This window comes from Balaenoptera acutorostrata, chromosome 1 (assembly GCF_949987535.1).
Source record: "Balaenoptera acutorostrata chromosome 1, mBalAcu1.1, whole genome shotgun sequence".
Lineage (NCBI taxonomy): Eukaryota > Metazoa > Chordata > Mammalia > Artiodactyla > Balaenopteridae > Balaenoptera > Balaenoptera acutorostrata.
The window spans coordinates 113,241,514-113,264,283 of record NC_080064.1 but is presented as its reverse complement, the minus strand read 5'-3'; the positions used below and the strand labels follow the sequence as shown (position 1 = coordinate 113,264,283).

Sequence of the window (22,770 nt, the reverse complement as noted above, 5' to 3'; positions counted from 1 at the left end):
TTTTAGGAGTGGAGGGGCTCCCGGGTGGGAGAGGTGCACGTGGCGCATTTGGGCTGCGTTTGAAGGCAGCGCCCGGCCGAGACCGGCTCAGTGCAGATGGGGAGCTGCTTGCCCAAAAAGTGGGGGGCCCTAACCACGTGGGCGCAACCGGTCAGCACGTAGAGCTGCTGCTACCTTCCCCCGAACATGCACCCCGGACCCGCCTCTGCAGAGGCACTGACCCCGGCGCCCCCGGATCTGGGCGGGAGGTGGCGGGCGGGGAGGCGCCAGCCTCGGAGGGGAGGGGCGCGCGGAGAGGGCGGGCTGCCCGCTGGCGGCCCACCGTCCGTCGCGGCGCCGGGGACACTCCCGCCGCCTCCGCTTCGTCTCCCCTGGTCCCCGGGAGTGTGGGCAGGGCTGTCCCGGGGCTTCCGTGGGCCCGGCCTCTCCCACTTCGGGAGGAAAAAGCAGGGGAAGCCCCCGGCGCCCGCCGCCCCCGGAGACCCGCGGAGCCCCCGGCCGTGCAGGCGCTGAAGACGAGCTCGGGCGGGGCCCCGGTGCGTCGTGCCTGTCGCCGTCCGTGTCCGGAGCGGCGGCTCGCGCCCGCCCGCTCGGCGCCCCGAGCCCCCCGCCCCGGGCCGTAGGGGCCCCACCCTGCGGGTAGTAGGCGACGGCCGGCCCGGGACAAGCGGAGCAGCCGTCGCGGGGCCTCGCCGCGGCCTCTAGCGCCCCAGCCCCGGGGAATGCAGTGGCCCCCGACCCCTGGCGCTTCTCCGTGTCTAAGCTGGGCCTCCTCGCTCGCCTGCTCCGCGGCCACGACGCTCCTGAGCCGCGCCGGCCGGGCCCCCCTCATGGCGGCCAAGTGGTTCAAGGAGTTCCCCCTGAACCTGAAGACAGTGTCGGAGCGGGCCAAGCCCGGCGGCGGGGGAGGCGGCAAATTGCGCAAGAACTCGGAGGCGGGCGGCGCGGGGCCCGCCCCGGGCAAGGGCCGAAAGAACTCGGCGGCCGAGCTGGGGAGCAGCCGGGCCGGGGTCGGCCCCCCCAAGGATAGCCGGCTATCCCGAGACAGCCTGCAGGGTCTGATTCAGGCCGCCGCGGGCAAGGGCCGCAAGAACTCCCGGGCCACCGAGGAGGAGCCCCACCGGGGCGCGGCCAAGAGCTCAGGCTGCAGCACCTACATCAACAGGCTCATCAAGGTGGACACTCAGGAGAAGAATGGGAAGAGCAACTACCCCAGCAGCAGTAGTAGCAGCAGCAGTAGCAGCAGCAGCCCTTCCTCCGCGTCCTCTTCCCCTTCCTCCCTGGGACCCGAACTGGAGAAGGGCAAGATTATTAAGCAGCAAGACACGGTAAGAATACAGCCTCCCTTGGACCACCTCTCCCCTACTGAAGCGGAACAGTGGGAAGGGAGCATCGTGAACCCGCTAAACTCTAGGGTTCTTTATACCTCAGAGAAGGTGAGGATGTATTTACCCCCTGTAACATTTGATGACTCCTAAGTGACCATTTAAAATAATTAGATTTTTTTTTTTAATCTTGAAAAATTCGCCTTCTGGCGTTGGGGAACTTGGCAGAAATGTACTTTCCATTTAATTTTGTTATCAGTTTAGAAGAATAATTGAATGAGACAGTTGGGTGCTTTGTTAAATTTGATCCCCTTGTAGAAGTGGTTTATTTTAATTTAGAAATCCAGGGGAATTGCAAAGCTAGATTTGTATGTAAATTTTATCCTTCTTGAGCATAAGGAATGGTAACCTCTAAACTGTTTAAGTACTGATTTCAACTGCCCCCCTTCTCTGCTAGTTTGGAAGCGCCATCGTTCTTTGCACTTCAACCCAGTAAAGGGTTTCTCAGCCCTTCACTAGCACCACAAGATTACGGCCCTTTCATTCATCCCATGAACATTTGCTGTGCAGGAGCCATATAGGATAAGGGGCACAGGGCTCTAAGGACTGCGGAGGCTACAGAATAGGATAAGGAAATGCCCTGAAGGGAAATTACAGATCAGGACAGAAGGTGTTTCCTGCTTCTTACACACTGGAGGTTTTCTGGGTGCTGTCCAGTGTGAGACAGTTAAGAAAAGGACTGTGAACATGTGAAGAGACCCGCTTCATTCTTACAGAGATGAGTTGGGGTTTTGTTTGTTTGTTTGTTTGTTTGTTTTTGGCTGCATTGGGTCTTAGTTGCAGTGCTAAGGCTTCTCTCTAGTTGTGGCGTGCAGGTTTTCTCTTCTCTAGTTGTGGTGCGCAGGCTCTAGAGCACGTGGGCTCTGTAGTTTGAGGCGCGAGAGCTCAGCAGCCCTGCACGTGGGATCTTAGTTCCCCTACCAGTGATCGAAACCCCGTCCCCTGCATTGTAAGGTGGATTCTTTACCCCTAGACCACCAGGGGAGTCCCTGTTCGTTTGTTTTTAAATCTGCTGTTCTGTGTGAAGGAGAGAGAGAAGAGCTCACACCCAGCTTTCAGACTCCAGCCCAGGCGATCACTTCCCTGTCATGAGAACTTTAATTTTCTCTTGCCCAGGCTTCAAACATGTGGCTCACCCGGATGGAGTCAGGAGTGGTAGCACATACCACGTGTGTCTGCATTGGCACTTCTATTCATTCCTCCACTTATTCTGTCCACAAGTATTTACAGCATGCCTACCCCCCTGCCAGACACTGCCAGGAGAGCCGTGGAAGGATGACCAGCTTGTCCAGACATTAGTCAGTGGTCTCTCCATGTGTTTAACTAGATTGTAAGCACCTTGCAGCCAAGCACTGAGTATCATGCTTCGTGTTCCTCGCTGTACCTTGGGGATGCAGTACACGTGTTCAGGCAAGAAGAATGGAGTGAGGGAGTGAATGGTAACCACAGCCTTCTGCAGTGATTGCCCGGTTATTGGTCATCGCTTCTAGATGTCTAAAGTTTCTTAGGCCATCTCCTCCCAGGAAGAGGACTCTCATCCAGGCTGTCCCCTCCTCCTCACTTCTCCCTGTTTATCTGGATTCTTCTGCCAGCTCCAGTGGTGCTTCTCTGTGAACTCTTTGGAGAATGTAATCAGAGATTGTACCAAGGCCTGGGGCTTCCTCCCTTAATTTTGATTCACCTTTGGTTTTTATTCCTCTCTTTCTCTTTAACTGGAATAAGTAGTTTATCTATACTATCCTAGCTGTTTATTTGTGGATCCACATTGATAATAGGGAAAGTGCTGTGCTTTAAAAATGAATATATCTTTTTTCCCCATAAAGCTCTTCCTCCCTGAGAAGCACCTGTCAAGCTCAGACTCCCTGAGCTCCCACATTGTCACCCAGCTGCTGCAGAACAGAACTATTGCACTCACACCACCTTCCCAGGCACTTTTCTATTTTTGGAAGGATGGATGCTTTCTGTAGCAAATATGGATCAAAACTCTATCTGATCGTAGTCTATGAGAATCAGTCTGCCTGTAAATTATTGAACCTAGAACTCCCACAATACTCTTTAGCTCTGACCTATTTCTTAGGCTTCTTATTATGAAGCCTGCCTCTTTAGAGCTGTTACAAATTCCTTGAGGACAAAAAGTAAGTCTTGGTCTTATTTTATTCCCTCTCAGTGCCTAGCCAGTGCTGGTGGATGTTCAGTATCAGTGGGTGATGGGCTGACTTAACCATGGCTATATTGCTCAACTGGTTGGCATTAAAAAAACCAAAATCATGGAAAATGTAGTAGACCAGTTCATTTTTTTGTGCTCTAAAGCCATAGACATCTTCCACCTTCTGCCATCCACCCCTGCTACACTTTAACCAGCAAATGCCTTATTGCTTGGGGAGAGAGAGGGAGGTGAGAAGAGCCTTGGGTATAAGCAGGAGAGTTTAGATGGATTGTTGCCAGTCAATTATACTACCAAAATAAACCAGATGTTTGTCCAACTGGGTGGATAATAGCATAATCAAGTGCAAAAGCTCTTCAGAACTCATTGGAAATTTTGACCTCTTTTTTGGGTCTGCAGGTTTTTTAGCAGTCTTTTTGATACCATTGTCACTCTGGTATATGACAGTCCTTAGCAACTCCCCTGTCTGGTTCTTTTACAGGTCATCATTTTAGAAGATTATGCTGACCCTTATGATGCTAAACGGACGAAAGGCCAAAGGGATGCAGAGAGAGTAGGGGAGAATGATGGATACATGGAACCCTATGATGCACAGCAAATGATAACAGGTTTGTAACCAGGAGCTGCTTCATACAGACTGAAATCTCACACTCAATCGGAACGTAGTAAAAAATAATCACCAGTGTGTATTTTGGGAAGAGGGGCGAAGGGACTATACCAGATCCTGCTGAGTGGAAGAAGCAGAAATTAGACTCAAAACTAAAGTCAAAATATCTAGTTCACATCCCTAATGGTTTTGTGTCCTTCAGTTTTGGAATTTGTGGGAGTCTTTAAAGTTTTTCCAATTCTATGCAAAATGACACTTGTGAATTTGCAGATCTGCTCAGAATGTGATCTTCAGTTTTAAGATTATTTAAATACACTTTTTGGCCACTTTCAAAGCTTTGACATCCATAATGGGAGTCATAAATCTGTACCAAGGGACTAACACATACTTAAAGTACTTTAAGTTGTTAAAAGTTGCAGACATGATGTGATCCTCTGTTTTATAGTAGAAGATTGATTTCTCAACAAGCTTTACGATATTGGAGCAAAAAAATTTAATTACTAAGGAATGAGTATTAATCACTGGCATGAGCCAAGCCACTCAAGGCAAACCTCCTAAAACCAAAGTTGACTACTCTTGTAACTTTTCAAGTTGAAATAATTCCAACTTGTGAGTTGAGCAATCACTCTGTCATTTTTTTGTGTCAAACTTTTCCCTTTTATTCATAATTCTCTTAAGTTGGTGTAAACAATACTTAAAAAACTAATTATTTAGATTTATTTGTACAATTTTAGAGTAAGTTATCTATTCACCTAATTTTCCTTAAAACATTCTTTAATCTGTAATGAAAAAAATGCAATTTCTAAGTGCTGACTCAAGGGAGCCTTGTTTGAACGTCGTGGGTTTCATGCCTGGGAAAGGAATAATTGGTCACACATTAAAGATTTTGTCTCTTCTGTTTAAAAACAGATAGAAAAGCTGTCAAGCTCAAGCTCCATAAGCATAGTCTCAGAAGAGTTGAGCATGAGGGTAACTGCAGCACCCTGGAAGGGTCAAGACAGGCTTCAGAGTGAGACCGAGCTGCAGCAGGAAAGCACTGCTCTGTTTCCTGCTCTCTGCTTACAGAGATAAGGCATCACATTTGGGAAGGGTGTACCCTGGCCAGGCTGTGACCCTGAAGGTCACTGGACTGTGACCTCTAATGAAATCTGTGAATGAAAGGAAGTGAAAATGAACTTAGTCAGAATTTTAAAAAATATCAGAGGCTTGAAAGGAATAGGAGGAAAGATTTTCTTCTACATAAAACTGAGGGAAAAGATTTTCTTAAAAAACAAAAAATTAATGTTTTGTTTTGATTCACCTTTCTTTGTCCTTTGGTTTTTATTGCTCTTTCTCTTTAATTGGAGTAAGTAGTTTATCTATATTATCTCAGGTTTTTTGTTTTTTGTTTTTGTGGAGCCACCCTGATAATGGGGAAAGTGCTTTGCTTTTTAAAAGTGACTGTCTTTTTCTGCCCCCATATAATCACCACAAAACCCTGAAACTAGGGGACCCTCATACTACCCCCTTGTTACATGGTAGAAAATAAGATCAAAGAGATTCTGACTCTCCTATGCTCATAAGACTCTTCAAGAGACAGAGCAGGAATTGGAACCCAGATCTTCCCACTCCAGACTGGGTGGTCTGCTTTCTACACCAAGCAGCCTCAGGACATGTGAAATGATGTATGAAAAAGTTTAAACTTTACATATAAGCAAGGCACCTTTCCACTCAGACTCACAAGGAAAGTTGTATTTAAAAGTCAAAAGTTGGTATGTAACTTGTTGCTTTTCCCAAAAAAATAAATAAATAAAATTTAAAAATTAAAAAAATAAAAGTCAAAGTGTCTAATACGAAATAAATGTAATAATAGTAGTAGCTAGCATTTAATATTTGAACATTTATTAAGTTCCAGGCTCTGTTTTAAACAGTTTATCTGAATAAATTTACTTAGTAATACAAAACTAATGTATTCAATTAGAGGATAAATTCAAATTTATTAAAAATTTAAATTACTAACATTTAAGAATTACTAGCTTTTTTTCCTTTGCTCTTTTAAAAAATATTATATTGGTGAATTTAAAAGGTCCTTCATTTAAAATATATATCACAAAGCACCTTCTTTGTGCTTTGTGATATATATTTACGTGCTTTATATATATATAAAATATATATCACAAAGGTATAAGAGAATATACCTCTTATTCTACGCATAGGTTACACAGCTGGACAGAATAACAGGAAGTGGGTTTATCGGAAGCTGGGAATAAAAGATTTGCTGCTGGGTGGGTTTTTTTTTTTTTAAACCTTTTACTTTTTTCTGTTCAGTTTGCTCCCTGTGGGCTTGGTTGTCAAGTCTAAGCTCAGAAATGTCTCACATTTCTTGAGAAATGTTAGGGATTTTGTTTATTTCAGCAGGAGATAGAGAGGGTTCTGATGAATATGATTTAACTGTGGAGCACCCAACTTCTGTACTGCCTTTTTGGGTGTGTTGTTTTGTTTTTTGGCCATGCCACGCAGCTTGTGGGATCTTAGTTCCCCGACCAGGGATTGAACCCGGGCCCTCGGCAGTGAGAGCATGGCATCCTAACCACTGGACCACCAGGGAATTCCCAGTACTGCCTTTTTAATACCTGTGAAGTGGAAGTAACATGCCTGATTTCAACAATATCTTGGATGTATAGAACACTGTTCATGATGGTATTTTGTAACAACCATCAAATATTTCCTAGGCATTTCTTTACCATGCACCAGGCCCTGTGCTGGGCTCTGGGCCTCCAGGCAACAAGATGCACAGGACCCATGTCCGTATGGACCTCACAACCCAAGGGGCAAACAGACCTAACAGCAGAAAATATGTCACTTAGCACTTAGCCATGAAGAAGAGAATAAGTATCACCGTCCGCCTCAGGGAACAGAGGAAGGAACAGAAATTGAGGCATTTATTACTTTCCTATGGCCAAGTAACTGTGGGACCCAGGCTCCCTGGATTCCCCCCTGCCCAAAACTTTGCTCTTAACTTTTAAAAGCTAAGGATTTATAAATTTATGAATAAATGCTCACTTAGATTTCTCCAAAGGATAGTTAATAAAGATATGACAATCAATACAAGGCAATATTAGTTTAAACCTGTTGTTGTTCTGTTAGATTTGCAGGAACATTTTAGCTAAATGATTAGCAGAAACATTCTACTTAATTTAGTAGGATAAGTTTTCGCCACCAAATTAAAACATTAGCATTGGGAGGGTCTTTAGAAGTTCCCTAAGATGAGCCAACATTCAGCATGATAATTCCTTCTGCAGCTGATATCACACAAGTCGAGCGTCTGCTAGGTGCCAAGTTGCCAGATTACCCCACTAAATCCTACCACCCTGTGTAGTGGGTGTTAGAAGGCTCTGTTTTACAGATGAGGAAACCAAGGTTCAGAAAGATTCAATAACTTGTCCAAATTATGCAGCTAGAGAGTGGGGATACCAGGTCATCCAACACCCTTTGGTTTTAGTTACCGAGCTCCAGTCACAGATTGTTTTTAAATTTTTATTTTTGCCTCCAAGTGGTTTTATTGGTTGGTGTAGATAGTCAAATCTAAAGGAGAACCTCATTTTTTCAGTCTCCATTTAAAAAATTATCCATTATGGAAAAAATATAAATAGAAGACTTTTTGATTTATTTACTTCGCCTATATTTTGCTTGTTAAACTTAAGTTTCAGGACTTCTGAATTATATCTGCTTTTGTTCAGAGATTTAGATTTGTTCGACAGGAAAATACTAATTTTAAATCAAAATTTTTAAGCATCGGTAAAAGATCCCTATTGCTGATTCTAAGAGAAACATAGAGCCTTATGAGACTCTAAGTTTGATGTTTTGAATACATGAAATGGATTAAGGGAAAAGGTACATTACAGAAATTGTAACTAGCATTCTACATGAAATCTCTGAGGCATAAACTAAGATATGATAGAGAAGGCATAGGCTCTGGAGCCAGTAGTGAATGGCTCCCCTGCTGACTACTACACAGCCTCAGTCTTTTCACCTGTGAAAATGGGCTAACACATCTCTTGCTGCCTTATGAGGAGGCTCCACTGAGCTGCAGGTGTAACACGCCTAGTACTTGCATATGTGAAAAGTATCACAATTATCTAGACACTCTGGAGAGAGAATTCCATTTTCAAAGAGAATTCTGAACAGGTATAGGGGAACATTAGTTGCTAACTAGAATTAATTTAGCAAAAGAAAGTCAGTCTTCTGCTGCTGTTTTTAAATATAAACGGCATACTTATGTACAGTGAGAGTTGGGAATTGAGAAGGGAAAATTTTCGGCCAATATTATGTTTCACGGCAACCAGTTGCAGATATGAACTGGTGCAGGTCAGGCCTCAGTTCAGCCCTTGGTGAGATGGGTGTTTATCTGCAGCCCGTTGGCTGTATTCTGTTGTCTGCCGTGGTAAATGGCCTCTATCGGCAGAGCCAGGGCGTAGCTTCCTCTAGCCATTTCCTCCTTCTCAGGCTCGTTTCCTCTCGGAGCCAGCTCTGCACGTCAGGGGCTATTCTCCCTGCAGGAAGGGTCGGCTTGCAGCCCCCGCAATTGTTTCTGTTTCTATGGTGCCTCAGGTTGGGGGCAGCCAGGTGCTGGAAGGGACTGGAAGGTTACTCCCCTTGAAGGGGCAGATAGGCCCTGCGCTCAAGCCCTTTTTTTCCCCGTAATTAAACATTGTTTAAAAAGATGATCATACTCTGCAGATTTTGCCCAGTCCCAGGATCATCCTGGGAAGGAACATTCTCAGCTGTATACTTTCCAGTGTTTTTCCCAGAGCTCTAAGTGTGCAGTGACTATCTAAAATAGAAGGAATACTGAATTCCCTGGCAGTCCAGTGGTTAGGGCTCCGTGCTCTCACTGAGGAGGGCCTGGGTTCGATCCCTGGTCCGGGAACCTAAAATCCCACAAGACACGTGGTGTGGCCAAAAAAAAAAGAAAAGAAACAATCATATATTTGGGACTTCCCTGGTGGTCCAGTGGTTAAGAATCTGCACTTCACTGCAGGGGGCACGGGTTCAATCCCTGGTTGGGGAACGAAGATCCCATACGCCACACGGTGCAGCCAAAAAAAAATTAATAAAATGATATAGAAGGAATACAAGTGCCTCATCTCAAAAGTAAAAACCCAAATACATGTGTAATAAGAACTCAAGATTCTAATCACTGTACATCAGTTTAACACAAACTCGTTGAAATTTCCTGTGAGCAGGACTCCTTCTAAAGGTTGGAGTCAAGCCTTTTTCTATTTTGTTCGACTGGGACAGAATTGAAGCAAGCACCTTAGGAAAGATTTCCCCAGCCTATGCCAGTCTGAGGGTAAACTTAGGTTTTGATCAGAAACTTTAAAATTCTAAATTCGTCCTTTGAACTCCTTTGTGTTTTCTCTTTCCTCTTTCCTAGTTCTGTAGAAAAGTTCTTTTTCATAAATTCCAGGCTTATCTTAATTGAACCAAGAGCAGAGAGAGTTTTTTGTTTCTTGTTTTCCATAACTCCATCTAGAATAAGCAATGAAGAAAAAAGGCTGTCGATTGAAAGTCAAGAGGCTTGGACCAGAGATGCAGGAGACCTCAAACAACCCCAGGCACCTTCCTGGCCTGGGGATGGGGAATAGTCCTTCTAACTCTCACATTCGGATGTGGAAGTTTTTGATAGTAGGAGAACCCTTTTCCTTGGGCTGGGGCTAGCAATGATAAGATTAGCTCTGGAGGGCAGGAGGAACTGGGAGGGGGAATGTGGGGACCCAGGTGTTGTGGGAGTGCTTCTCAGGCTTAGCTTATTAGAATCACCTGGGGGAGCTTTTACAACTCTGACTCCCAGGCTGTACCCCAGCTCAATTCAGTCAGGACCTGTGGTGATGGGACCCAGCCATGAGTATTTGTTAAAGCTCCCCCAGGTGATTCTAATGCACTAGAACTGCAGTTTTATAGGATTGGAGCCAGCTGCAGTAAGGGGCCCTATCCAGCAGAATTAGGACCTCACCCTACAAATAAATTCTGCCCCTTTGAATTTAGTTTCCTGATTTTAATAACTTTTCCCTAGAATGTATCCTTTCCTTGTTATAGAAGTCTTATGGAGTCAGTGATTCTCCTCTATAGAGTGTCACCATGCCCATTTTCAGTTACCTGTAGAAAGTCTCACTTTCCTTCATTTCTGTGACACTGTAAGTCTCCTGATCCTCTTCATCCTTACCTGACCATTCCTTCTCCGTCTTCTTTGGTGGCACCTCTTCTTCCATCCACCCTTAACTGAAGAAGTCCCAGATTTTGCCTTTGATCCTCTTTCCCTTTCAATCAGCCTCCTTTTCTCTGGTGATGGCTTTCATTCTCACAATACCAACAATGATCCATTAGTGAGTAACTCCTTGACATGTACCTCTGACCTTCATCTTTCTGCCGAGCTCCAGATCCATATTGTCACCTGCCTGGAGAAGTTCTAGAGCTCCTTCCCCTCCCTCTCTCCTCCCATCCATCCATCCAACCATTATTTAGCACAACTGTTTCCTACAAAGTCAAACAAGACATGGGGGTCCCTGGCCTGGCAGTCTCCACCAAATTGGAAATACAGACACATCAACAAATAAATCCATACACTGAGAGAGATGCAAGGTGAGAGTGGGTTGGCAAAGCGGTGGCACCTGGGGGACATGGGGCATTGGAGGAGAAGGTAGGCAGGAAAGAGGAGGAGATGCTAGGCTAGACTCCAAAGGATTGGCAGATCACCAGGACACTGGTGGGTATAAGACAGTGCAGTGTGCAGGGAACTTCAGAAGTTCCGTTTGGTTGGAACAAAGAATTGGATTTTAAGGGGCTCAGGGATAGGGTGGTATTGAGAGAAGAAATTGGAGAGGGAGGCAGTGATGTGACCACAGAAGGTGTCCCATGCCGTGCTGAGCAGTTTGCACTTTGTAGGTGGACATTTGAGAACTTATTGGGTGTTAAGTGATGAGGCGAGATGTTTGTGTTGGGAAAGTCCTCCTTCACTGTGACCGGGTGGACAGATTGAAGGCTTCCTCATGGGCATTTAGAGGAACCACAGCATGATGCTTCTGTTGGCCTATATCACCAGCTCTGGTTGTCAGAGACTGTAGCCTTCTCTGACTCTACCTGCCAAGGCCTCTGGGCCCCACGCTGGTCAGTCCCCAGACGCTGCTTCTTCCTTCCCACTGTGGCTGGCTGGCTGGTTAGCTGGTGGTTGGTTGATTTGCATCCGGTTTTTTGCATCCATTTCTGTGCCTCCGTTCAGACCATACCTTTATTCTATCCTGTACACCGTGTTGGAGTTATCTTCCAGCAAATCACAAATATAATTGTTATTACCTGTTTAAAAACTAGCAATCGTTCTCCACAATATAAACTTTTAATTCTGGCTTTTAAAACTTCTGCACTTTGGTGCCTGTCCTGCCTACTTTTCCAGCTTCTTCTCCCGCTACCCCTCTCCTCTCCTGGCCTCTGTCCTTTGAACTTCTCTCTCGATTCCCCCTGATGGGAACAAGCCCTTTCTGGTTCCCACCTCCATATCTTCACTCATGCAGCTTCCTCCACTGGAAATGACCTTCTCTATCAAAGTCAATGCATCTTCCATTTCTCTTCCACTTGGAGTCAATCCAAGTGTGGTGGCTAAGAGTATGGCTTCTAGAGCCCAACTTCCTGCTTTTGAATCCAGGCTTTGCACTTGCTGGTTTGGGCAATTTCCTTAAACTCTTTGTGCTTCAGTTTTCTCTTCTGTAATATGGGGAACTAATAGAACCCATCTCATAGGGCGGTTGTGAAAATTACAATGCACTTAGAAAAATGCATAATGCATAGTACACTATGGCTAAATGTTAGCTCTTGAGATATTATTTTTGTTGTTTTTCCCCCAACTCCTCTTTTACTTTTATTTATTCTGTCGTTGTTAGCCTGTTAAGTATTATTTGTGAATGTGTCACTACGTCGAAACTGCCTAGAAGTCAAGAACTCTGTCTAACGCACATAAATATCTTACCTCAGTGTATGTGGCCCAGTGCTTGAATATAGTAAACACTCAAATTTTATTAACATACTTTGATCACAGCTTCCTAACAAGATGTAAACACTTTGAAGGTGAACCACACTCAAGAGGAGATGGGGGACCGGGAGTTGTGGAGCAGGTTGCCCTGGGGCCACTTCTCCGAACTGCACGCGGCCCCAGAGGCAGGCCTGTCTTCGGTTGTGATCCCCTAATCGTTGGACGCCTGTCTTCGGTTGTGATCCCCTAATCGTTGGACTTGATCCTATTATCTGGCTTGATCCTATTCTCTGGCTCAGGCGACTGGCGGGAAGAAGTTGTAGGGCCCTTCCCCCAGCTGGGCAGCCATCAGCCCAGTAAGGAACAATCCAGGCGTTCTAAGCCACCTTCAACCAGACAGACCTGTCGGTCGGGGGTGCAGCGGTAACTGGGTTCATCACAGGACTTCCATGACACCTTTTCTTCAAAAGTATTGTGAACGGTGTGTGTTTTTCAGAAATCAGACGACGAGGTTCCAAAGACCCCCTGGTGAAGGCTCTTCAGCTGCTCGACAGCCCCTGTGAGCCAGGGGAGAACGGCGCAAAGCCCGAGGCGCTGGCCAAGAGACGGAGCTCCAAGGAGCTGCTGGGGAAGCCGCCGCAGCTGTACGACACGCCCTACGAGCCGGCGGCCGAAGGCGGCCCGCGCGCCGAGGGGCTGGAGCGGAAGGCGCGGCTGCCCCAGGACGACGAGAGGCCCGCGGCCGAGTACGAGCAGCCCTGGGAGTGGAAGAAGGAGCAGATCGTGCGGGCGCTGTCGGGTGAGGGCTGGGTCCGCGCCCCCCGCTCCCTCCTGCTTTCTGCTTCCCTGATGGAAAACCCTGCCAGCCAGGGGCTTTGCAGCCAAGGCGCTTTTCTTTATGTTCCTCAACTGCAAGTCTCTTTTCCCAAGAAATCTGATGATATGGGGAAAGGAGAATTTGGCTATGGTTGGAAGACCAGGACTGAAGACGAGCCCTTAACGTTGCATGTATCCTGTATCCTTCTGGGTATCTTTATTTTCCTTTATCTTGGCAGTATGCGACTGTTTTAGAAATGCCTTAAGTCACTATTGAAAAACCTTATCTAATCACCACCAAAGCTATCAAATTGAGATCAGCTTTTTCTAACTCTTACTTTGTGCTCCTCTTCAAACCTGTTAAAATCCCTGTTTATAAAATGCCAGTAGTGGATCAAATGGATTACAGGAGAGGTGGTTGGAAAGCTGGAGGAAGCTAGCTTTTTTTTCCCTCTCGAAAATCCTCCTAAAGGAATCAATTCTTCAAGTATGAACTTTTTTTAATAACTTAAGAGGAAGTTGATAAGTAGATTGTCAATAGTTATTAAAGGTAATTCTCCCTCCTGCTTCTCCCAGGACATAGTTTTTCTTCTTAGCTGGCCACCGAATTTCTTTTGCCTTTGATTTTAAAAGTTAGGGATATCTTTTCCCTCTAACAGTAGAGCTATGTTTTTGATTAAAAGTATAGTCAGTGTAGGGAATTCCCTGGCGGTCCAGTGGTTAAGATGCTGTGTTTCCACTGCAGGGGGCACGGGTTCGATCCCTGGTCAGGGAACTAAGTAAGATCCTGCAAGCCACACAGCCAAACAAACAAAAAGTATAGTCCATGTAAAGGGTGAATAGAAAAGGTAATTAGTTTGATAGCAAACATTTGAGTCAGGTTCTCTGTTTGTGTGCTTTGGTTTTTTTATATAATTTTATTGAAGTATAGTTGATTTACAGTGTGTTAATTTCTGCTGTATAGCAAAGTGATTCAGTTATACATATATATATTCTTTTTCATATTCTTTTCCATTATGGTTTATCACAGGATATTGAATATAGTTCCCTGTGCTATACAGTAAGACCTTGTTGTTTATCCTATATATAATAGTTTGTATCTGCTAATCCCAAACGCCCGATCCTTCCCTCCCCCGCCCCCAAATCAGTTTTTGTTTTATTTTAGGATTGTTTTCCACAAATCTCTACTGGGCACCTGCTACAGTGCTAGATGCTGCTCATTTTATATCTTTATCTTCTATCCAACCTAGATGTCATAGCATCTTTAAGGCACTATTAGTAGTTTCTTTCTATTTCTGAGTTGATTTTTCTCTTTATTATTTCATAGTGAAAACTTCATTTGGTTTCATAGAATGATATGCACCCTTGCAGGGAGTGATTACCTGTAACTCTGTTTAGTCTTTTATTCTAAATATACCAAAACGAAGAGTGTTTTATAAGTGCATGCCGAAGGGACTTCCCTGGTCGGGCAGCTAAGCTCCTACATGCCTCCTGGCCAAGAAAAAACAAAACATAAAACAGAAACAATATTGTAACAAATTCAATAAAGACTTTAAAAATGGTCCACATCGAAAAAATCTTTTAAAAAAAAAAGAACATGCTGAAATATACTAAAGTGGTTTCCTCTCATATTCTAAAACTGTTCTACATCAATAAATATCTTGCAGAAAAAATGGCTGCATGTGGATGCTAACAGTATGATCAGATATCAAAGACAGCAGGAGCTCAGCTATCCCAGGGCCTTTTGCAGTATTTTTTTTTTAATTTATTTATTTTTGGTTGCGTTGGGTCTTCGTTGCTGCGCGCAGGCTTCCTCTAGTTGCGGCGAGTGGGGGCTACTCTTCGTGGCAGTGCGCGGGTTTCTCATTGCGATGACTTCTCTTGTTGCGGAGCACGGGCTCTAGGCGTGTGGGCTCCAGTAGTTGTGGCACGAGGGCTCAGTAGTTGTGGCTTGCGGGCTCTAGAGCGCAGGCTCAGTAGTTGTGGCGCACAGGCTTAGTTGCTCCGCGGCATGTGGGATCTTCCCGGACCAGGGCTCCAACCCGTGTCCCCTGCATTGGCAGGTGGATTCTTAACCACTGCATCACCAGAGAAGTCCCTTGCAATGTATTTTAGCTCAAATTAAAGAGGGGGAAAAGCTTCTTTCCTAAGACGAGGCAGACAAGGTCTTTTCTTTGAAGTTTACACCGGTCACCTCAGTGGCCTCTGATGTTAAATGGAGCCTTCCTTCCAGTTCAGTTTGAAGGCTCTGAGCGACCTTCCGTCAAGGAGGAGACAGTGAGGCAACACCACCGACAGAAGAGTTGGACCCAGAAGATCTTGAAGCCAACCCTCTCTGACCACAGTGAGGGGGAAAGAGTGGACCCAGCCCTGCCACTGGAGAAGCAGCCGTGAGTCTCCTCCACAGACACGTGTAATAACACACAATGGCCGGGAACTTGGTCGGGGCACACTGGCCCATTTTACATGATTCTTTTTGGTGCTGAATACTTGTCTGGGTGGGACTTATTAGTGAAAACCCATTTTCAAAGCCCAGTGCATTTGTGCAGAGTAGAAAATGCACTGCATCCCCAGAACCTGATCTCAAATTCCATTCCTCTGCATAGAGTGAAAACTTTTAAAATGACTCTAGCCCTGTTAACTCCCTCTTAGGTGATTGATAGGTTTTGTGATCCAGGATTACCCAAGTCTCATTTTGTCTCTTGAATGGGAAGCAGGATCTAGTCGAGGCTGTTGAGCTTTCACTAGACGTTCATTTCAAATAATGCTTTATGGAATGATGCCCTGTCTGGACTGGTATCTTGATGCTCGTGGTTTCTCCCCCTGCCCCATTTTTCAGTTGGTATCATGGTGCCATCACCCGTGCTGAGGCTGAGAGTCGACTACAACCCTGCAAAGAAGCTGGGTACCTGGTTCGAAACAGCGAGTCAGGGACCAGTAGGTACTCCATTGCACTAAAGTGAGTATCGAAGCCTCCCTGTCTGGATGCAGGAGAGGGGTGCAGACTTTCCTATCATGGGTAGATGACCAGGCAAAAAAGCTATACTTTGAAGGTGGTTCACAGGGGTATGTACTGTCAGAAAATAAGATGCATTTGCTTGGACAACAGAGTATGACATGCTCTGATTAGAATGCAAAATTGGGGGAATTCCCTGGCGGTCCAGTGGTTAGGACTCAGCACTTTCACTGACGTGTGGCCCCAGGTTCAGTCCCTGGTTGGGGAACTAAGTTCCTGCAAGCCACATGGCATGGCCAAAAAAAAAAAAAAAAAAGAATACCGAATTGGTATTGGGTAAATGTCCCAATATCTCTTATGATAAAGAGAGCCCTATTTTATTATTGTCGTACATTGATCACTTTCTGCCTTACATTACGTGATCTAAAGTAGGTCCTCTCAGCAGAGAAATAATTCCTGATAAAAAAAGTAATTTCTAACAGGATAGTTCAGTGGTTCTTTTATTCCCTAGTGTTTGGGACTTTAATAAATCAGATCCCTTGATTGTCAAAATGCCAGCTGCAATTTTGGTACCAGTTTCTTTTGATGAAAAAGGAAACACTGCCTTGCAATGACTCCCCTGCCCAGTTGTACACAGAACATTCATTTTGGCCTGGTAGGCCTGGTGGAGCTGGTGTCATGGAAATTCTCTTTGCTCTTGCGAGTTCAGTGGTGCTATATTGGAGGATCATTGTCAAGAGCCCTAACAGCATTTCCTTCCTGAGGAAGCTGAGCCCCTGCAGCTGAAACAATCAGACTGGAGGGGATAAGAGGTTGTCGGGGGGAGCAGCATGGCTCAGAAAACGGGATAGGCCACCAGATACACAATACCAGGAATAGCTTTGCTGTGTCCCTGAGACTGGTGCTCGTGGATTAGATCTTTGAGCCTTCGGTGCCAGCTGTCATTATCCACAACCAGGAACAGTCTTTCCAGATTGGGTTGGCCGTGGGGGGAGGAAGGAAACAGTTTTATTATTATTATTCTTCTTAATGTGTTCTTTGGGGAGGAAAGAAGGAGGAAACCTTACACATGTCCTTTTAGCCATGACAAAGAGGGTGAGTTTAAACCTCACCTTCGTGGTCTCACACTTGGGCTTAAGCACTAGTTTGGCAATTTGGGGGCCAGGAGGGACTGGACATTTTTTTTTTTTCTTTTTGGTCCAGTGCCTGATGACTTGTGTGTATTAAGGATAAACAACCCAAGGATGATACACATTTAGCTGAGGGCTGTGAAGCTTCTGAGAGCGTCACTGGAGTGCTGAATGCATTTCTGTTTGTATATCACAATTCCAGGAATGGATGGGAACCTGTTCGCCTGTGACTCTGGCTGAGATTGTTTTCAGGGGGGAGGGACCCCTCGGCTCACTCATTCATGTCTCCTCAATTTTGGTTTTGTTCCAGGACTAGTCAAGGATGTGTCCACATCATAGTGGCTCAGACCAAAGACAACAAGTATACCCTGAATCAGACGAGTGCTGTCTTTGACAGCATCCCGGAAGTGGTACACTATTATTCCAATGAGAAGCTGCCTTTCAAGGGGGCAGAACATATGACCTTGCTCTACCCTGTGCACAGCAAGCTGCACTAAGGTTCAGCCACCAAAAGCCCCAGCGGGGCCTCTCACACCTAGGAGGGCATCAGCACCCAACCAGTATCTCAGGGGACAAGGCTGGACTGCACCATAATATTTTGGAGGAAGCGGGACGCTTCATTTAGGAGTCAAAAAGTCTTCGGCCTTGAATCCATTCCGTGACACTTGGCTACTGACCTGTCCCTTTTCTCCTTGCTAAGTAGTTCTACAGTGAGAAACCATAATTTACCAGTTGCCTCCAGTCCTGGCGTAGGGTGCTCTATTTGGGGCGTGACCCTCAGGAAAGGTAAGTCAGGAGTCCAGAAATATTAAGATTCTCCAAAAATGTGCTAGTTGTTCCGTGGAATACCTGGTCTCCAAACAAACCAACAAAAATGCACTTGGCTTTTACATAAGACAACAAAAGATGATCATGTGGACCCAAAGAGCATGTAATACAGGACCCCTTCTTGGGGGAAAAGCATGAACAGTGGAAAATAAGTAAATAGTGGGCACTTTGGAGAAAGCTATATTTCTCTCTTGAGGGTCCTAGTTCAGCTCCGGAGTCCATAAAAATTCACAACTGTAGGGTCTGGCAAAAGGATTATTAAGAAAGTTTGTGTTTTCTCAATTTCTGTGGACCTTTTCAGCAAATCAGTAATATAAGCATAAATAAGAAGGAAGATGCCCCTGATTTAAGAATCACCAATATAATTAAGCATTGGCAGCATTACCATTATTCTGAATTACAGAATAAAATGCACAACGAAGATTTCATTTCTGATTTTTAACAAATCTGAAAATTTACAAAGCTCAACAACTGTTTTCTTATTGAATAATTATACAGAACTTCTGATATCTTTTGTTTCACCTTTGTTCATTTTAGTTATTGGAGCCATTTTTAATTTTTATCCCTAAAATTGGATTCGCTTTGTATTTTAGAGTAACTTAAAAAGATATATATATAGGGAGTTCCCTGGCGGTGCAGTGGTTAGAACTCCACAGTCTCACTGCCCAGTGCCCGGGGTTCAATCCCTGGTTGGGGAACTAAGATCCCACAAGTCGCGCAGCAGATATATGTGTGTGTGTGTGTATATATATATATATATATAAATATATAAATATATATATATAAATATATATATATATATACACATAAACTCTAGGATATGATTGTGTGAACTGGGTCTCTAAAACCTGCAAAGTTTCTCTCATGCTGTACAAAGCAGACCGGTTGGCACCGTATAAAAATATTTTAAAAGACTGGCATTTTCTCTATCTACTACTGCTTAAAGATATTAAAATAATATTCATAGTACCATTATCTTTATGATTTATTGTGAACTTGTATCGCCAATGTACTTACTGTGAAAAAAAAACCATGGGAATGGCATACTGTGAGAAGGCTACAGTGAGTGGCTCTATAATTACAACTGAGCAGATGTTTCTGTATTCTGGGGTTTGTAATTTGGTTCTTGAAACTGGTCCAGATGCAAATGTGCTGACTGTCATCAATGAAAAGTTAACTTTTGTAACTAACGTTAAATATACAAAAGAAATGTTGATTCGGTTAATTTTTAGGAAAACATATCCTTCTAGTTATTAGTTATCATTTTACTGTTATGATTTAGAGATTAGTAAATATTCGCTTCTTTATTCAGTTAAGATTGTAGCCAAAGAGTCGTGTGATCTTTGTTTTTAAAAATTTGAAAGGAACTTTTCCTCACTGGATGTCAAAGATTTTATTAGTCAAGAATGTTCTGTTTTTTAAGTACTGATAGAATTTTTTAATGTATTGGTTTACGTACTATATCTTTAGTACGAGATTTTTTTTTTAATTTTTAGCATTTGTAGTTCCAATTCCATTAAACAAATATTTATTATCTTCCATATACAAATAATTCATTCTGTTAAACTTATTTTCAGTTCAACATTCTAGAAATGAAACCTTATTTTTTACTTAAACTTATTCTACAAAGGAAATACAGCAGTTACCCTAATTTTAATAAATGCTGAAAGCTTTGTAAAATTTTTCTTCGTGCACTAAATGGTTTTTGGCCCATACCCAGCAACTGTGATGAATGTAATAATGAAATAACATTTTGAAAGCAGACCTGATACATTAAGTATTTATTGAGCTTCTATCATAGGCTCAGTATTGTGCTTTCTCTCTATTGTTTTTCTGTGACAGTCATGCTGTTTTCTTTATGTAATTAAAAGTGGAGATGTGGAGTTTATATATAGTCCAGTTCCTTCACAATTGTACAGGAGGTTATAATAAGAAGAAATATAGTAAATTCGTAGAAGGGGGGTAAGCTACTATTTTCTTCTTAAGGTTGTGACACAAGCTGACAAAAGCCAGGGAATTTACAGCTGGGTGGTGGCACAAAGTACCATATGTTCTAAAAACAATTAGGCCCAGCAGGGTTTCCCTAATGGCTTCCTTGTTAAGCCTCCAGGGCCAGCTGATCTGAAGCCCTCTTGACATGTCTCCTCTCTGAGCTCTGAATGCTTGTGCTTTTTGTCATTTTGTCTTGATACAAGTATTTTCCTGTAGTCATACTTCTTTTGAATTCATTCAGTCTCCCAGAATATTTTCTGATTCTCTCTGGAGAGAATAATGTCTTCTAGCAAATTTGTACTCATTTGCCTTGAATTTTAGCATCCATGGAGCTTCCTACAACTGTTCCTTCCCCTTTATCACACCTCCTTTTAAAAAAATGCTCTGTTCCAGGTTATGAGTTTATTTCATTGGCTCATTTCAGGCCTATAAGAACAGAGGGTAAAGGGACATTTCTATTTATTTTGCTACCATAGCTGTTTTATCAGGATGGATTTCAACCACTGGAGTTGGTGTATTTAAATAAGTAGGAATAAAATAATGGAGAAATGGTAATATATGTACAAAAAGGTAAATGCTGATATGCCTGTTCTGTTCTGAGGATGGAAGTGTCCTTTTTAGTTATCCAAAGTACTTTCTTAAGAATCATATATAAAAAGAGCCTTTATTCTTATCTGTTCAAAGTTTCCATGCTTTGCCGAATTGTTACTCATTTATTGGCCTCTGCCAGAGGACGGGGAGGTGGGCAGATAATCCATAGGGACAGCCAGAAGATTTTGAGATAGGTAGGAAAATAATCCTAATTTATTAATTGGGTCATTTGACTACGTCATTAGTCTGTTAATGGCCACTGTTAGTGAATAAATCTTAATACTTAATTCAGAAGAACAACTGAGCATTTGAGACATTCTTCAAGTTGCTTTTTAAATGAGAGTAGCCTTTCTATTCTATTAAAATGTCCTTTTATAGTCAAAGGTTAATGGCTCATTTTTCCTTCAGTCTAGGGGGGATATTTCATTTCCCTTCTCTCCTCATCCTTTTAATATTTAGCAGAATTTATTTGATACCTTTCTCACACATGTCTCATTCATTCGTTGTCTCTTTCTTATTTTCTGTAACCAGCACTATTTTGGCCTTATGATCTCTTTAGAATCACTCTTCTTTATTGTTGTCTCCAATTTTTGTACCCCCATTAACTTGGACTTAGAGAAACTTGGCCTGCAATGAACCTTAATTTATTCTCCTTAATTTCTGACCCTATGGAAAGAAAACGGTGGTGTGTTACTGCCATCTAATGGAGAGAAAGAAAACTGCAGTGGGAAAACAAAGCGCATTTAGGGCAGGGTTTTCTGAAGGATTTCTGATACAATCCTTAGCAAGAAAATGATGACACAGCAGTTGCCATCTTGAAATTTGCCCTTTCCTGCGGAAAGGGTGATTTGCAACCTCATACAACCATCGTCACGAGGCCTCTGCTACGGCTGGATCATGTCGTTTAGAATCTGAAATTTTAATGAATATGCTGGCAACAGATCATTGAGACAGGCATCTCATTTTGTCACCTTCTTACCCATTCAGTTATCTTGTCAGGGGGCCTTAACATTTTAAGTATCAACTAATACATAGTTTTAACTTTTGAAAATATCTGAAGATTGTATGTAATACAGGTGCCTATCGGTAGTGCTTTAGTAATTTATATCAGAAAGATTTTATAAAAATTTCTGGATGTATTGCAGTAGCCAGTATAAGCTGCATGCCCTCCTGAAGATTGGTTTACTCTGAAATGTAACTTTAAATAAACATTATTCCAGGAAAACCAGTGTTTCTGCTTGAGTCAATTAGTTTTGAGAATCGCCTCCCTTCATAAAAAACACTTTTCTGCTATAGCAGAGAGGGTCAAAAGTTTCGTTTGCAATCACCGTTGATGAAATGTGTAAACAAACCACAACTGAACATAACCAGCAGACATGACCTTAATTTTTTTTTTTTCTGAGTTCACCTTTAGAGCCCTCCTGTTAGGTTTCTCTTCCCAAATAAAACAGGACCACACTGAAGCTCTCCTCTTCCGTTTCCTCGGCCGTCTTCTTCCTGAGTAGGCGGTTGTTACGTTTGTCCTTGTCCCTGACTGGGCATCAGAGTTGTGGCTTTGCTTTTGTTTTTACCCTTGTTTGTTATTCATACAGATGCCCCCAGCCCATCCATGGGATGTGATGCTGCAATCTGTGATGAATCTAAGTTTTTTAAACCTCTACCAGAGGCTTCCCTGGTGGCGCAGTGGTTGAGAATCTGCCTGCTAATGCAGGGGACACGGGTTCGCGCCCTGGTCTGGGAAGATCCCACATGCCACGGAGCAACTAGACCCGTGAGCCACAACTACTGAGCCTGCGCGTCTGGAGCCTGTGCTCTGCAACAAGAGAGGCCACGATAGTGAGAGGCCTGCGCACCGCGATGAAGAGTGGCCCCCGCTTGCCGCAAGTAGAGAAAGCCCTATCACAGAAACGAAGACCCAACATAGCAATCAAGCAATCAATCAAGCAATAAATTAAAACTTTAAAAAAAAAAAAAAAACCTCTACCAGGTGATTTTGATACCCAGCCAGGGCTGAGAACCACCACTGGAGGCAACTGTTTAGAAACGCACAAATAAATTCATTTGAGTTTCTAGAAGAAGGCTATAGTGTTGAGTCTTTCGCTATCAAAGTCTTAATTTCCATTGAACATTTATATAAACTGCCACCCAGTGGTACAAGTGCTTATTGTTTTTTCCCATCTGTGTTAACAGAAAAGGAAGTTTGCATTGAGAAATATTCACCTCCCCAACATCACCAGAGCAATTGAGTAATTGTTTTCAGAATTCAGGTTGAACACGTTTACAAGAGCCCAGGGTTTGT

General features: G+C 43.6%; 1 protein-coding gene across 1 annotated transcript; it reads left to right on the top strand.

Moving 5' to 3' along the window:
• The first annotated feature begins 612 nt into the window (after positions 1-612).
• On the top strand, positions 613-21,687 carry SHE (Src homology 2 domain containing E). The gene is made up of 6 exons (XM_007198578.2): positions 613-1,328; positions 4,031-4,157; positions 12,655-12,957; positions 15,208-15,364; positions 15,814-15,933; positions 17,371-21,687. The coding sequence occupies exons 1-6, from the start codon at positions 723-725 to the stop codon at positions 17,555-17,557; spliced, it is 1,500 nt and encodes a 499-aa protein (XP_007198640.2). The 5' UTR covers positions 613-722; the 3' UTR covers positions 17,558-21,687.
• Positions 21,688-22,770: the final 1,083 nt, after the last annotated feature.

Coding starts and splice junctions, on each gene's coding strand:
- SHE (XM_007198578.2), top strand. CDS start 723: ATGCAGTGGCCCCCGACCCCTGGCGCTTCTCCGTGTCTAAGCTGGGCC. Junction 1,329..4,030: donor TTATTAAGCAGCAAGACACG/GTAAGAATACAG, acceptor GTTCTTTTACAG/GTCATCATTTTAGAAGATTA. Junction 15,934..17,370: donor AGGTACTCCATTGCACTAAA/GTGAGTATCGAA, acceptor GTTTTGTTCCAG/GACTAGTCAAGGATGTGTCC.